The following is a 15000-nucleotide window of genomic DNA, read 5'->3' as shown; positions in this document are numbered from 1 at the left end:
TTACTGGCCTTTTACGGACGAGCCGGTTTCCTACGGCGAGATTACGGTGGAGATGCTGTCTGAAAGCGAGTCTCCTGAATGGACCATCAGGAATTTCCGTCTCAGCTACGTGAGTGTCATCCGAGGGACTCGGCAGAGAAAAAAAGGAGACGCTTGATTATTGAGATTCACAATTTAGTCGATTCATCACGGTGCAGATCTTTTTCAGCGTCCCCTCTAACCAGACGTCGGGTCTTTTTTTTAAATTTTTTTTAATGAATGTAGTGCTGTCAGCAATCACGCGAAATGAAAGTGAGAGTTCCTATTACTAGCTAGTTGTGCGTCTTGACACACAGCTGTCGAGATGCATGTGCTCCTTTAACTCGAGGCTTTCTGTCTCTCTTTCTCTCTCTCTCTCTCTCCCTCTCTCTCTCTCTCTCTACAGGCAGACGAGGTGCAGGATGTGCTGCATTTTAACTACACGTCCTGGCCTGATCACGGCGTGCCCACGGTGAACGCCATCGAAAGCATCCTGCAGTTTGTGCAGTTAGTGCGCCAGCAGGTGAACAGAACCAAAGGACCAGTTACGGTCCACTGCAGGTGAGGACTCAGAGCTCGACTTCAGGGCTTTTCACACGTGAACTAGTTCCCTGACTGATTGTAAACTGTTCAGTACTCGAGCAGGTATTGTTATCTTTCACAGCTTTCTCACTTTTATCTACTGAGCCGTTTGTGTTCAGTGTTGCTACATCCTGGTTTTCACCTGATTTTGAGGCACAGTGACGCTACTCAGGTTCTGATTGTGTTTTTGTTGCTAAGCGTCTAGTGGTAACATTCTAACACCACATCGTTTCACATTGTACACGTTTATCAATGTGGTGTTAACACTAGAAAAGAATCAGAACAGAGTTTTATTTCCCCAGGGGAAAATAAAAAGCAGCGCTAACCTCGCTATTAAAGAACACGTGTGAAACCTGGAGTTAAGAGCAGTGTTTAGTACGACAGAATGACAGGATTCAGTGCAGAGTGAAAGGTTTTCAGAGTTTGAGCTCCTGTGTGTATCTCACATGTACAAAAATATTAACCCACAGTCTCTTGTACTGTCGATGCCTCCACACACACGAGAGGGTCGTAGTCCATGATCCGTTCTTTTCAGTGCAATGAACAAAGGATGATTTCCCTTTCAGTCTCTCGTCTGAGCTGATGGCACAGATATGACGGTGGAAACGAAAAAATATTTAGTTTCTGCAATATCCGATCCAACGGTATTCCGTTACAGATCTCGCTTGCGTTTCTCAGCTGTCATATAACGACGTGTAAGACGTGAGAGGTTTAAGCTTGCTTTATATTACTGTGTAGAAGCACCTGGAAGCGAATCTGCATCCCTGTGTGTTGTGGGTAATTGTAGCTCCCGGAGGCGATGAGCAGACTTCTAAATATTATCGCTGATCGAACAGAGACGTCTCGAGCAGATATCCTTGCATTCCTGTGTCTGTGATTCTAAGACACCTGACTGCTCAGGTGGATGATTATTTTATTCTGGTTTGAACGACGCATCGTATTTTTGAGCTGTTGAATGGTTTATACACCATACAGAATTCCAAAGCAGGCGGATTTTATAAACGGCCTCACAGCACAGCTCACGGACTGTAAATAAGGCTTTTCTGTCAGATGGAACTCTTTAGTCTGACTGCAGTCTGAGTGCTGATGTGCAGTGAGATAAAGGAAGCAGGGAGAAGTGTCTGCATCAGTGTGGGTACAAAACACTTACTCAGCAGGACTACACATTATATTATATACATTATACTACACGTTATATTATATACATTATACTACACGTTATATTATATATATTATACTACACGTTATATTATATACATTATACTACATGTTATATTATATATATTATACTACACGTTATATTATATATATTATACTACACATTATATACATTATACTACACATTATATTATATACATTATACTACACGTTATATTATATATATTATACTACACATTATATACATTATACTACACATTATATACATTATACTACACATTATATTATATACATTATACTACACATTATATTATATACATTATACTACACGTTATATTATATACATTATACTACACATTATATTATATACATTATACTACATTATATTATATACATTATACTACACATTATATTATATACATTATACTACATTATATTATATACATTATATTACACATTATATTATATACATTATACTACACATTATATTATATACATTATACTACACGTTACATTATATACATTATACTACATTATATTATATACATTACATTATATTATATACATTATACTACATTACATTATATACATTATACTACACGTTACATTATATACATTATACTACATTATATTATATACATTACATTATATTATATACATTATACTACACGTTACATTATATACATTATACTACATTATATTATATACATTATACTACACATTATATTATATACATTATACTACATTACACTACATTATATTATATACATTACACTACATTATATTATATACATTATACTACACGTTACATTATATACATTACACTACATTATATATACATTACACTACATTATATTATATACATTATACTACATTACATTATATACATTATACTACATTATATTATATACATTATACTACACATTATATTATATACATTATACTACACATTATATTATATACATTATACTACATTATATTATATACATTATACTACATTATATTATATACATTATACTACATTATATTATATACATTATACTACACATTATATTATATACATTATACTACACATTATATTATATACATTATACTACACATTATATTATATACATTACACTACATTATATTATATACATTATACTACATTATATTATATACATTATACTACACATTATATTATATACATTATACTACATTATATTATATACATTATACTACACGTTACATTATATACATTACACTACATTATATTATATACATTATACTACATTATATTATATACATTATACTACACATTATATTATATACATTATACTACACATTATATTATATACATTATACTACATTATATTATATACATTATACTACATTATATTATATACATTATACTTACACGTTATATTATATACATTACACTACATTATATTATATACATTATACTACACGTTACATTATATACATTATACTACATTATATTATATACATTATACTACACTATTATATAATATATACATTATACTACATTACACTACATTATATTATATACATTATACTACATTAACATTATATACATTATACTACATTACATTATATACATTATACTACAATTATATTATATACATTATACTACACATTATATTATATACATTATACTACACATTATATTATATACATTATACTACCATTATATTATATACATTATACTACCATTATATTATATACATTATACTACATTATATTATATACTACATTATACTACATTACACTACATTATATTATATACATTATACTACATTACATTATATACATTATACTACACATTATATTATATACATTATACTACACATTATATTATATACATTATACTACATTATATTATATACATTATACTACACATTATATTATATACATTATACTACACATTATATTATATACATTATACTACATTATATTATATACATTATACTACACATTATATTATATACATTATACTACACATTATATTATATACATTATACTACACGTTATATTATATACATTATACTACACATTATATTATATACATTATACTACATTATATTATATACATTATACTACACGTTATATTATATACATTACACTACATTATATTATATACATTATACTACATTATATTATATACATTATACTACATTATATTATATACATTATACTACACATTATATTATATACATTATACTACATTATATTATATACATTATACTACACATTATATTATATACATTACACTACATTATATTATATACATTACACTACATTATATTATATACATTATACTACACATTATATTATATACATTATACTACATTATATTATATACATTATACTACACATTATATTATATACATTACACTACATTATATTATATACATTACACTACATTATATTATATACATTATACTACATTACATTATATACATTATACTACATTATATTATATACATTATACTACATTATATTATATACATTATACTACACATTATATTATATACATTACACTACATTATATTATATACATTATACTACACATTATATTATATACATTATACTACACATTATATTATATACATTATACTACATTATATTATATACATTATACTACACATTATATTATATACATTATACTACACATTATATTATATACATTATACTACACATTATATTATATACATTATACTACACATTATATTATATACATTATACTACACATTATATTATATACATTATACTACATTATATTATATACATTATACTACACATTATATTATATACATTATACTACACATTATATTATATACATTATACTACATTATATTATATACATTATACTACATTATATTATATACATTATACTACACATTATATTATATACATTATACTACATTATATTATATACATTATACTACACATTATATTATATACATTATACTACACATTATATTATATACATTATACTACACATTATATTATATACATTATACTACATTATATTATATACATTATACTACATTATATTATATACATTATACTACACATTATATTATATACATTATACTACACATTATATTATATACATTATACTACATTATATTATATACATTATACTACATTATATTATATACATTATACTACATTATATTATATACATTATACTACACATTATATTATATACATTATACTACATTATATTGTATATAATGTAACGTGTAGTATAATGTATATAATATAACGTGTAGTATAATGTATATTATATACATTACACTACATTATATTATATACATTATACTACACGTTACATTATATACATTATACTACATTACATTATATACATTATACTACATTATATTATATACATTATACTACACGTTACATTATATACATTATACTACATTATATTATATACATTATACTACATTATATTATATACATTATACTACACGTTACATTATATACATTATACTACATTACATTATATACATTATACTACATTATATTATATACATTATACTACATTACATTATATACATTATACTACATTATATTATATACATTATACTACATTACATTATATACATTATACTACATTATATTATATACATTATACTACATTACATTATATACATTATACTACATTATATTATATACATTATACTACACGTTACATTATATACATTATACTACACATTATATTATATACATTATACTACACATTATATTATATAGAACGGACTCTGTAATACATTTAAAAAGGTTGCCAGAGGTTACACACATGTTTCCTCATTGTTCACTCAGAGCTCTTTCACACCAATTGTCTGGACAGTGTTCTTTTACGGTGGGAAGTTATCTGGGCTTCCCTGCCGCATCCTTTTACACCATGACACACTCTGAACAGCGATTATGTAGCTTTTACATCATGATATAACATTGATATTAATACAACAAATACGATTTGTAATATATACATATTACCGTTTCATATATTTGACCTAAACCCTAGCGCAGGGTGATACGTCTCTCTCCTGCGTTTGTCGTTTTTGCTCAGTTTGCTGAGAAATCACATCAGAAGTTCATGAGTTCAACCTTAACTGCTGAGTTTTTTTATGAAGAAGATAAATGTAAGTTGCTCTGGATAAGAGCATGTGCTGGAACCTCTAGAGTACTTGTTATATAGATGGTCTAGTTATTCTCTCACTCTTATTCCTCTGAGCTCAAACACACTTCTTATCCATCCAGTAAAAAAACTAAACTTTTTTTTTTTTCTTTTCACTTTTTGCTGGTATGAGATACTTTCTCCTTACTATAGTGTTGTCATTATTTGTTGTATATCATTTTGCACTTGACTCACACTGCAGTATATATACATATTATACACTCTTGCGTTCTGTCACATAGGGTCTTCACAGGTCTCTACGATATATAGAAGTCGATAGAGGAATGATGAGAAAAGCCACACTGCTTAAAAAAAAAAAAAAAGACAGAAGAAAAGAAAAAAGAAGGCAAGCCGATAGCTCATAAAGGAGCGGTGACCTCGTCAGGACCTTGTCTCCTTATCCATCATCTCTAGTTTATGGAGCCTGGGGTGCTTTACAGCCTGCAGTTTATCCTCCAAGCAGATATTTTATTAAAGTGATACTAAAAAAAAACCCTGACTCCACTTTTAGTTCTGTTTGGGATGTTTCCAACAGGCTTTTGCTGTCACAGCTTCAGACAGACACAAGGTGAAACATCCCAGCTGTGTTCTCGCTAACGCTGACCCTGCTGCCTCCCCTCCCTCCCCATCTCCATCACTACACTCAGACGTGACACTTTCTGCTTCACTGCGCTATTGCAGCTTCTCAAAACACATTTATTGTTGACCTCCCTGTGGCTTCGGTGATATTTGAGTACCGTTTAACTTCCAGCTCTCGATTATTATTATACCAACAGGAACGGCATCTTAAATCCGGGCTGCAGCATCACCTGCATATTAACAACAGGCAGCACAGACCGTCAGACCAGGATCATTCTGTATTACAGACACATTGTGTTGTAGTGTAGCAAAATAAGCACAATGACGAAACGGGCAACAATTATTTCCCCTGGAAATCATGGAGTCTTACTGTGAAATTGTTACTATAGAAGTCTTTATGCCTGCTCCGGATCCTACTCATGTTGTAAAATTACTACACTAAAAAAAAAAGAAAGAAAGAAAGAAAAACGAAACGATTTTTTGACAATCCAGTGATCACTGAGATCTGTTGAGTGTGTGTGTGTTTGTATCCCTGCAGCGCCGGCGTGGGTCGTACAGGCACGTTTATAGCCCTGGACAGGCTGATGCAGCATATCCGGGAGCACGAGTACGCTGATATATTGGGCATGGTATCAGAGATGCGCTCGCATCGACTCTCTATGGTGCAGACAGAGGTAAAGCTGTGTGTTTGTGTTTTCTGTCTCTCTTTAATCAGCTGCACTGAGTAATAGCTGCTAAAGCAAGATTTGGTTTACATTCCCTTGATTTCCTAAAGTGCATTTACATTTCTCATAAATATCAGCTCCCATCTGGATTATTGCTAATTACAGCGTAGGCAGCATTTTGTAATTACAGCTACAGAAGAAGTGATTTGTCTTTCTCTACAGGAACAGTACGTCTTCATTCATCAGTGCGTCCTGCTCATGTGGAAGAAGAAAAAACAGCAGAGTCTCACCAGCGACGTCATCTACGAGAACGTCACCAAGTCTTAGTAGCAGCCAGGTGAGAACGTGTAGGACGGTTGTGGGAAACGTTAACGTAAATGAGGTTAGCGCACGCTTAAAGCACGTCCAGGTGGAGGAAGACAAGGGACGTGTCTACGTACTGTAAGTCCATGACTCTGGACATAAGCAGACAAGACAGGAGTTTAAACAGATACATGGAGCACAGAAAATCCTCTCAATGAGGAGAAAAGAGGCCACATGCAGGAAAACTTCTCTTTTCTAGTCGTAACAAAAGGAAATTGACCACAAAGGAAAGTGTAGAGGAAAAACAATACGGGAGACACGTTTCCCTTCACAGTAAAGTGAAAGGAGGTGATCGTTGAGCTGATGTTACTCATCACAAACAACAGTGACACTGCAGCCAGAACTACAGTAGGAGGCAATTGTACAGATTCTGTGTCATGAAATGAAACACATCACAAAACTAATACTCCGTTCATCAGCTTCATGTCCCTCCAGCTGTCACAAATTTTCGATGGCAGAAATAAAAACGAAACCAAGCACAATACACAATATCTGAAGGAGCGTGCGATTTTTCTGAATCAGCGCAGATTTGAATCGAGACGTCACACATTCCGCCAAATCTCTCTTCCAGTCACGTGTGTGAACCCGAGTACAGCTCTTATAGAAAGTCATTACAGAGGCGTCTTCCTTTGTAGAAGAACCCTGTAAATAAATGTTTTGTTTTCCACAACGTTCCCACCCGCCGGTCAGCTGTTCCTTATCACACGTGACGTGACGGTGCTTCCTCAGAGATGTTCGGTGCTGTTCATGCTGTAAAAAAAATAAATCAGCCCTCTTCCACATACATTAGCTCAGACACTTAGGCTTGTGGTTAGTGTCACTGTGACTGACAGGAGAGAGAACGTATGCACCTTAGACCAGGGGCGGTTCTAGGGTTTCATCTTTAGGGGGTTTTATCCCTCAGTGAGAATTTAAAACAAGAAGAGTTTTATATTATATATTATATGACTACATAGTAAGCCAAAAGTTATGGGATTATTAAACGGCAAAAGTGGACACCAAAATATTATGCATGATGTAATGATGTCAGTCTTGAATCTAGTCTAGTTTTATATATTCTTAATATCATAATGGCACCCAACGTGGGGCCTGACAAAGCTGGCAAGATCTGCGAAGGATAGCAAGGTGTTCACGGTGACGAACTTCAGGGGAATTGTAGCGATGTCTACAGTGTCTAAACATCTGCAGTACCAACACCTTGATCAAAAGTAGGGGACTTACCTGAGAGCTGGGGTCACTGCCTTATGCACTTCATTATGTGGAAGTGAATGAACCCCAGAAGACAAACTTTACTGTTCAGGCTCTGGAGACTATCCTGGGAACACTAGCCAGGAACACACCATGTCCAATGAATGCAGTCATTAATAAACAAATATTCACAAGACAAAGACCAAATCAATAAATGTTATTTTTATTTAATATTGAATGGATTGTTTGCATTAATATTGTGTTTGTGCTACAACTCTGGTAATAAGAATAGTGAAATTTCACTGCTTTTGGTTGCCGTCTTTGCGTCTTTCCACCGATTAACGTTATAGATAAACGCCTCCAGCTCTGACTGCGTGTGGACGCTGCGCGTCCCTGTGCTTCTCCGTTCAAATAAAGCAGACAGCTGATGATGCAGTATTGAAAGACTACAACGCACGCGCGTAAAAGCAAAGTAAATAATATTCGCTCTTGGATCAAACTGATAAATAAAATTTTCTTTCCCATCGACGACACGTCCTGCATTTTAACGTCATTTTTATTTTTGAAAATAAAAATTATACTTCTAGTTTTAGGGTGGCTGAGATCACAGACAGGGGGGCTGGAGACACCCTAAAAAAGGGCTAGAAGAAGCTCACAGAAGGCTGTAGCATAGCGTAACTTGTAGCGTTCCCAGAGCGAACGCTTTTGTGCATTTCGGCATCCTGTCTTTGGTTTGAATCAGGAACGACTCGTGTTGTGCTGTAATCAGGCCAAACAGGAACGCAGGAAAGAGACCAGGCTTCAGTGCAAACGTAATAAATGCTGCATAAAGAGGTGTGATGTTTGTGCACGTTGTTTTGCTCTCCTGCTTGCTGTTCTTCTGTTGACTTTACACGGTCTAACCCGATGGTCGCTCTGTGTTTTACAGGCTCTAACGACGCTCTGCACTCTCCTTTGCTTCAGGCATTTATTCTCTGCATAAAGACCTACTACATAAACACCAAAACATATAAAGACTGCAGCAGAGGAGTTGAAGACTCCACCCAAGCTATTCTACATTCTATTGTCCCAACCAGCGAAGGCACAATAGGACAAACAAACATGCCTTAAGGAATCCACCACAACAGTGTGTCCAGGCTGCTTTGTTTTCAGCAGAGTCCCTGCAGCAGATCCAGAGCCAGTGTGTTGTGGTGAGAGTGTGTTGAAATTTTAGTCTGCTGGCCAATAGGACACAAAAAAAAACAAAACAAAAAAAAAAAGAACATTTAGCATTTAGTTTTATTCTCTCAGGATTGTCTGTAAGCACCGACCCCATCACCCAGCGCGGCACGTGAAGGTCCACGTGCTCGACGTGGACGTCTCTGAAGACGCCGTCGTTTGTTCACGTACATCCAGACTTATCCTAGTGTTAGTATTCATTGCCTTGTTTCCTGAAGCTGCATCAGACTGTTTAACCGTCACACTGCCATTCCCTGGAAGGGACATTCAGTACAAATGTGTGTGTGTGTGTGTGTGTGTGATCATTCCTTACTGCTGTACTACTTTCAATAAGCTACTCGTTGGTACGACTACTAGAGCCCGAGGGCCTTCTGAGGTGACGACACTCATCTGTCTGGTTCTGTATACTTTGCACTGATTATCTGTACATTTACGCTGTGCTATAGCGAAAATACGCAAGTCATGTCTCTGTACCGCGCCTCCTCGTCCGTCCTCACCACGTCTCCTCCGGCTGGCTGAAGGAAATGGTCGCTTCCTCAGTAAAGAACCTTATCTGAGCAGAGGAGCGTATGGTGCAGTGAAGCTCTCGTAATCCTGTTCCTTTATAAGGAGGCCTGGCTGATGCCAAGACTTTAAGCTTTCACAAAAAAAAAAAAAAAAAAAAAAAAAAAAAGAAAGAAAGATTTGCTTGGATTTCAGCTCACTTGGGTTCAACCAATCCAGAGTGTGAAACATATCCTGTATCGTGTAGAGATATGTAGGATGTAATGTTTATTTTTTAACTGCTTTTCTTTTTCACAGCGAAGCTCAGTAAAGCTGCTGGAGTTCCTCTGTGGCGGCCCGTGTGCGTGCTAACGTGTGGAAAAAGCGGATCGTGTGGAAATCTGTATCTGTTTCATATCACACCGTTTCTGCAGCTGTATTGCACATTACCATGTATGTATGTGTGTTGCAGAATGTCTGCTCACGCTGGTACTGACACTGGTACTGACGCCGGTACTGACACTGGAACTGGTACTGACGCCGGTACTGACACTGGAACTGGTACTGACACCGATACTGACGCCTTTACTGATGCTGGTACTGACATTGGTATTGATGCTGGTACTGACCCTGGCACTGACACCGATACTGACGCCAGTACTGATGCTGGCGCTGGTACTGATGCTGGTACTGACACTGATACTGATGCTGGTACTGATGCCGGTACTGACACTGGCACTGGTACTGACGCCGATAGTGACGCTGGTACTGACGCTGGTACTGACGCCGATAGTGACACTGGTACTGACGCTGGTACTGACGCCGATAGTGACGCTGGTACTGACGCTGGTACTGACGCCGATAGTGACACTGGTACTGACGCTGGTACTGACGGCGATAGTGACACTGGTACTGACGCTGGTACTGACGGCGATAGTGACGCTGGTACTGACGCTGGTACTGACGCCGATAGTGACACTGGTACTGACGCTGGTACTGACGGCGATAGTGACACTGGTACTGACGCTGGAACTGACACCGATAGTGACACTGGTACTGACGCTGGTACTGACACCGATAGTGACACTGGTACTGACGCTGGTACTGACACCGATAGTGACACTGGTACTGACACTGGTACTGACGCCGGTACTGACGGCGATAGTGACACTGGTACTGACGCTGGTACTGACGGCGATAGTGACACTGGTACTGACGCTGGTACTGACGCCGATAGTGACACTGGTACTGACGCCGATAGTGACACTGGTACTGACACTGGTACTGACGCTGGTACTGACGCTGGTACTGACGGCGATAGTGACACTGGTACTGACGCTGGTACTGACGCCGATACGGACACCGGTACTGGTGGTACACTGAAGTTTATAACAGCAACAGAAATAAATGCCACACTTGGATATCTCCATAATAAAGTACAGTATAAAGTCATTCTAAGTGAATGATATTCGGCTTTATTCTGGTTTTATGTACAAAGCCTTAATGACGTCTCTTACGTCAAGAACAATTGATCAAATCCATGATTAAAGTCTTGATATTTCTGGATTTCTACAGCCTGCTATACAGAGTAACATCCTCACTATAGTACACGAGGAGAATTTCACCGATCCGTTATCCAGTCCACTACAAAACTCCACACAGACAGGAGAAGACCTTGGAATATAAGGGCCAGTGTTTTAGCTCCTAAAAGTGTCAACATTTTTTATTTTATTTTATTTTTTTTAAACCTTTTCTTTCTTTAACGTAGTGTACGTCGAGCTGTGTCCAGTTTGTCTTTGGTGCCATTTTTTGTGCAATGCATCACTTTAAGCCTGAGCTGATTTCACACTCTTCATCCTCTCGGTTTTGATGTGTGTGGTTATTGGAACAAAACAATAAAGAAAAGTGTTGAATCTGTTCATCTGGAAGAACGTTCCTTTAGACCTGGTCACATTTAAGGGCAAGTAACTTTATATATATATATATATATATATATATATATATATATATATATATATATATATATATATATATATATATATATATATATATATATAGAGAGAGAGAGAGAGAGAGAGAGAGAGAGAGAGAGAGAGAGAGAGAGAATGATAAATGCATTTGTTTTGTTTTGTTTTTTTTTGTTTTTAATCTGATGATGGATTGAGTCAGAGGTGACGGTGATGAGGAGAAACTCCCTGAGACGATGTGAGGAAGAAACCTTGTGGTGAACCAGACTGAAACAGGAAGCTGGGTGACACCAAAGAGTGTGATTTTAAATCGTCTATAACTGTACTATGTGATGAAAAAGCAGAAAATTCATTCTGGGTTTAACCTGTTTAAAGTCTATCTTGTTGACGTTATCAGCTGCTCACTGATGCCTCTCTATGGTGTAGTAACATGTACCTGCTGACTCACAGCTAAATCCTGCCCTCTAGTGATGCTTTCAGTTACTCTTGCTCCTGATTCCCTGCATCAGGTCACCTCACTGCTTCCATGTTGCTGCTGAAGCTGTTTCTCTACAAAGCCAAGAGCAGGAAAACACACAGCCGGTCACAAACACACACACACACACTCAAGGCAAAGTAGATCTCATATCGATTTCTTTATTCTGTAGCTCTTTACCACTTTATTTCTTCATACCGAAGATCCTTCCATTTAAGTGCTAGTTATTAATCGTAAAAAAAATAAAAAAAAAAAAATGTCCAGCCTTCATCCGTGAAACGATTGCAGCGTAAAGCTGAAAAGCAGGAGCTGTGTTGAGGAAGTGTGTGTGACTCACAAACAACAGAGCTAACGAAAGATCCTTCCGCTGTTCGTTTACTGCTCCTTAACGTCTTCCTATAGGATCATGGCACTTCAGTCACCAAGATGTCAGAAAAACACAAGCTTTGTACCATAAACTGAATCTTACTCTAGTATCCTTCTGACCGTCTGTGTTCGGAGAATTGTTTAATCCAGCAAATCCAAACAGAATGAATGTGATAGCAAACATTTCAAATCAAACATCATGGTTGTACTGCCAAAAAAAAAAAGAGTACAAAATCATTCTGTCCAAATATTGTCACTGTATCCAAAAGTGTTTTTAAAACAGAAATGATTCTGCATGCATGTGTGTTAAACTTAACCTTAAACAGCCAGCGTTGAAGATTCTAGTACAAAAACATATCCCTGAAAACGTATCTAACAGTGATATGAGACGGGACACGGCAGAAGGACAGAAACGTTATGTTTTAATGTGGCGTATAATAAAGTTCCTCATTTGGCATTAGGCTTAAATAGAAAATTATCAAACACATAAATATCCTCTTTTTTCCAGCAAACGTAAATGTACACCTTTCACTTTCCCCAGTCGCATTGCACATGACTATTTCTGTATCGATTCCATCGTGTGTGTGTGTGTGTGTGTGTGTGTGTGTGGGCTTTACTTTCCAAGCTAACAGCCCACTATACAAACGTTTACTTACACATGGAGGTCTAAATCTGATTTTGTTTAATTTTTTAAAAAAGTCCACGTCTGTATCAAAGTCCATCAGAAATCCTTCCTCGTCCTCCCGAGCGTGTCCTTCAGTCTCAGCTAGACAACATGTACGTCCTGTTCGCTTTCACACGTCCTGTAATGTCTTTCCTTTCGAGCTAATTACAGCAGAACTACACGATGATTTGCATTTAAATTCTTCTATTTTTAAATAATAATTTGATTTATATGAAATATTTATAACATTAAGACTTTTTTTAATTGAATGCTTAACTTGGCAGCTCTACAAACAAACTACATGATCTTCAGTCTTGTTTTATGTATATTAAATCTACAAATCATCTTCACTGGGTTACTTTTATTTTGGTCTACGTAGCGAGTGTGTTACGAATCCTACGTCTTTCTTCTGTCATACACGGTGAGTCTGAACCTGCGCCGTCGCTTTAATCTACGTCCGAGCCGGTTCCGTGGTCAGGGGGGTCCAGGAGCTCCTGACGACGGCGCATGATGGCTGCGAACTCCACCGCGTCCTGAAAAACGACAATGTGAAAAGGATGAAAAAGTGCAAGATAGGAGGAGAAGGTGGAGGTGGAGAAGGAGGAGGAGGAGGAGCGAGGGGTTCAGTGGCTGCTCCCCTCATCAAAGGACTCGACTCCTGAGTCGCTGGCTGTTGTTGCTGCTAGTTTCTCCTGCCTCCTTCTCATGATCTCATGAAGCTCAGAGCCCGTGCTCCTCTACACACACACACACACACACACACACACACACACACAGAGACAGACAGACAGACAGACAGACAGAGAGAGAGAGAGAATTAGTCCTGTGGAAGTAGACAGGTTTTTCCTATAAAAATAAAGATTGTATGACATGAGGAGGAAGCACTCAGGAGAAACTGCACAAGCTTAGACTGAAGCTTACTGACATTATTATTGTTAGCAGAGGGAATGTACAGAAACACATGTCTAAGGTCAGTGTGATGGCCATCCAGTACTACAGACATGTGTCTGGAGCATCTGCATTGATTTCTGCTCCAAAGCAGCAACAACAAAAAAAAAAAAAGCAGAAGCTGCTTGGGTGGA

At 36.1% G+C, this 15000-nt stretch overlaps 3 protein-coding genes across 8 annotated transcripts in view; 2 read left to right on the top strand and 1 right to left on the bottom strand.

Moving 5' to 3' along the window:
* Positions 1-11021, top strand: part of ptpro (protein tyrosine phosphatase receptor type O) — a 61792-nt gene extending 50771 nt beyond the window's left edge. For 2 of the 3 annotated variants that reach the window (XM_060889818.1, XM_060889817.1), the window contains 5 exons: positions 1-109; positions 425-579; positions 7068-7203; positions 7417-7531; positions 9674-11020. The exon at positions 1-109 is cut by the window's left edge and continues 14 nt beyond it. In XM_060889818.1, the coding sequence (XP_060745801.1) occupies positions 1-109; positions 425-579; positions 7068-7203; positions 7417-7521 (505 nt within the window). In that variant the 3' untranslated portion in view covers positions 7522-7531; positions 9674-11020. Of the gene's footprint in view, positions 110-424; positions 580-7067; positions 7204-7416; positions 7532-9673 lie in introns of all 3 variants that reach the window. The other variant, XM_060889816.1, reaches the window with a different exon arrangement.
* LOC132859207 (clumping factor A-like) lies at positions 10902-12359 on the top strand. The gene has a single exon (XM_060889873.1). The coding sequence runs from the start codon at positions 10902-10904 to the stop codon at positions 11910-11912; it is 1011 nt and encodes a 336-aa protein (XP_060745856.1). The 3' UTR covers positions 11913-12359.
* A 670-nt stretch (positions 12360-13029) lies between these two features.
* eps8a (epidermal growth factor receptor pathway substrate 8a) overlaps positions 13030-15000 on the bottom strand; it is a 63598-nt gene continuing 61627 nt past the window's right edge. For all 4 annotated transcript variants that reach the window (XM_060889837.1, XM_060889840.1, XM_060889839.1 and 1 more), the window contains exon 21: positions 13030-14655. In XM_060889837.1, the coding sequence (XP_060745820.1) occupies positions 14542-14655 (114 nt within the window). In that variant the 3' untranslated portion in view covers positions 13030-14541. The remainder of the gene's footprint in view (positions 14656-15000) is intronic.

This window comes from Tachysurus vachellii, chromosome 16 (assembly GCF_030014155.1).
Source record: "Tachysurus vachellii isolate PV-2020 chromosome 16, HZAU_Pvac_v1, whole genome shotgun sequence".
In the NCBI taxonomy this organism is placed as follows: Eukaryota; Metazoa; Chordata; class Actinopteri; order Siluriformes; family Bagridae; genus Tachysurus; species Tachysurus vachellii.
This window is presented reverse-complemented; position numbering and strand designations above follow the sequence as displayed.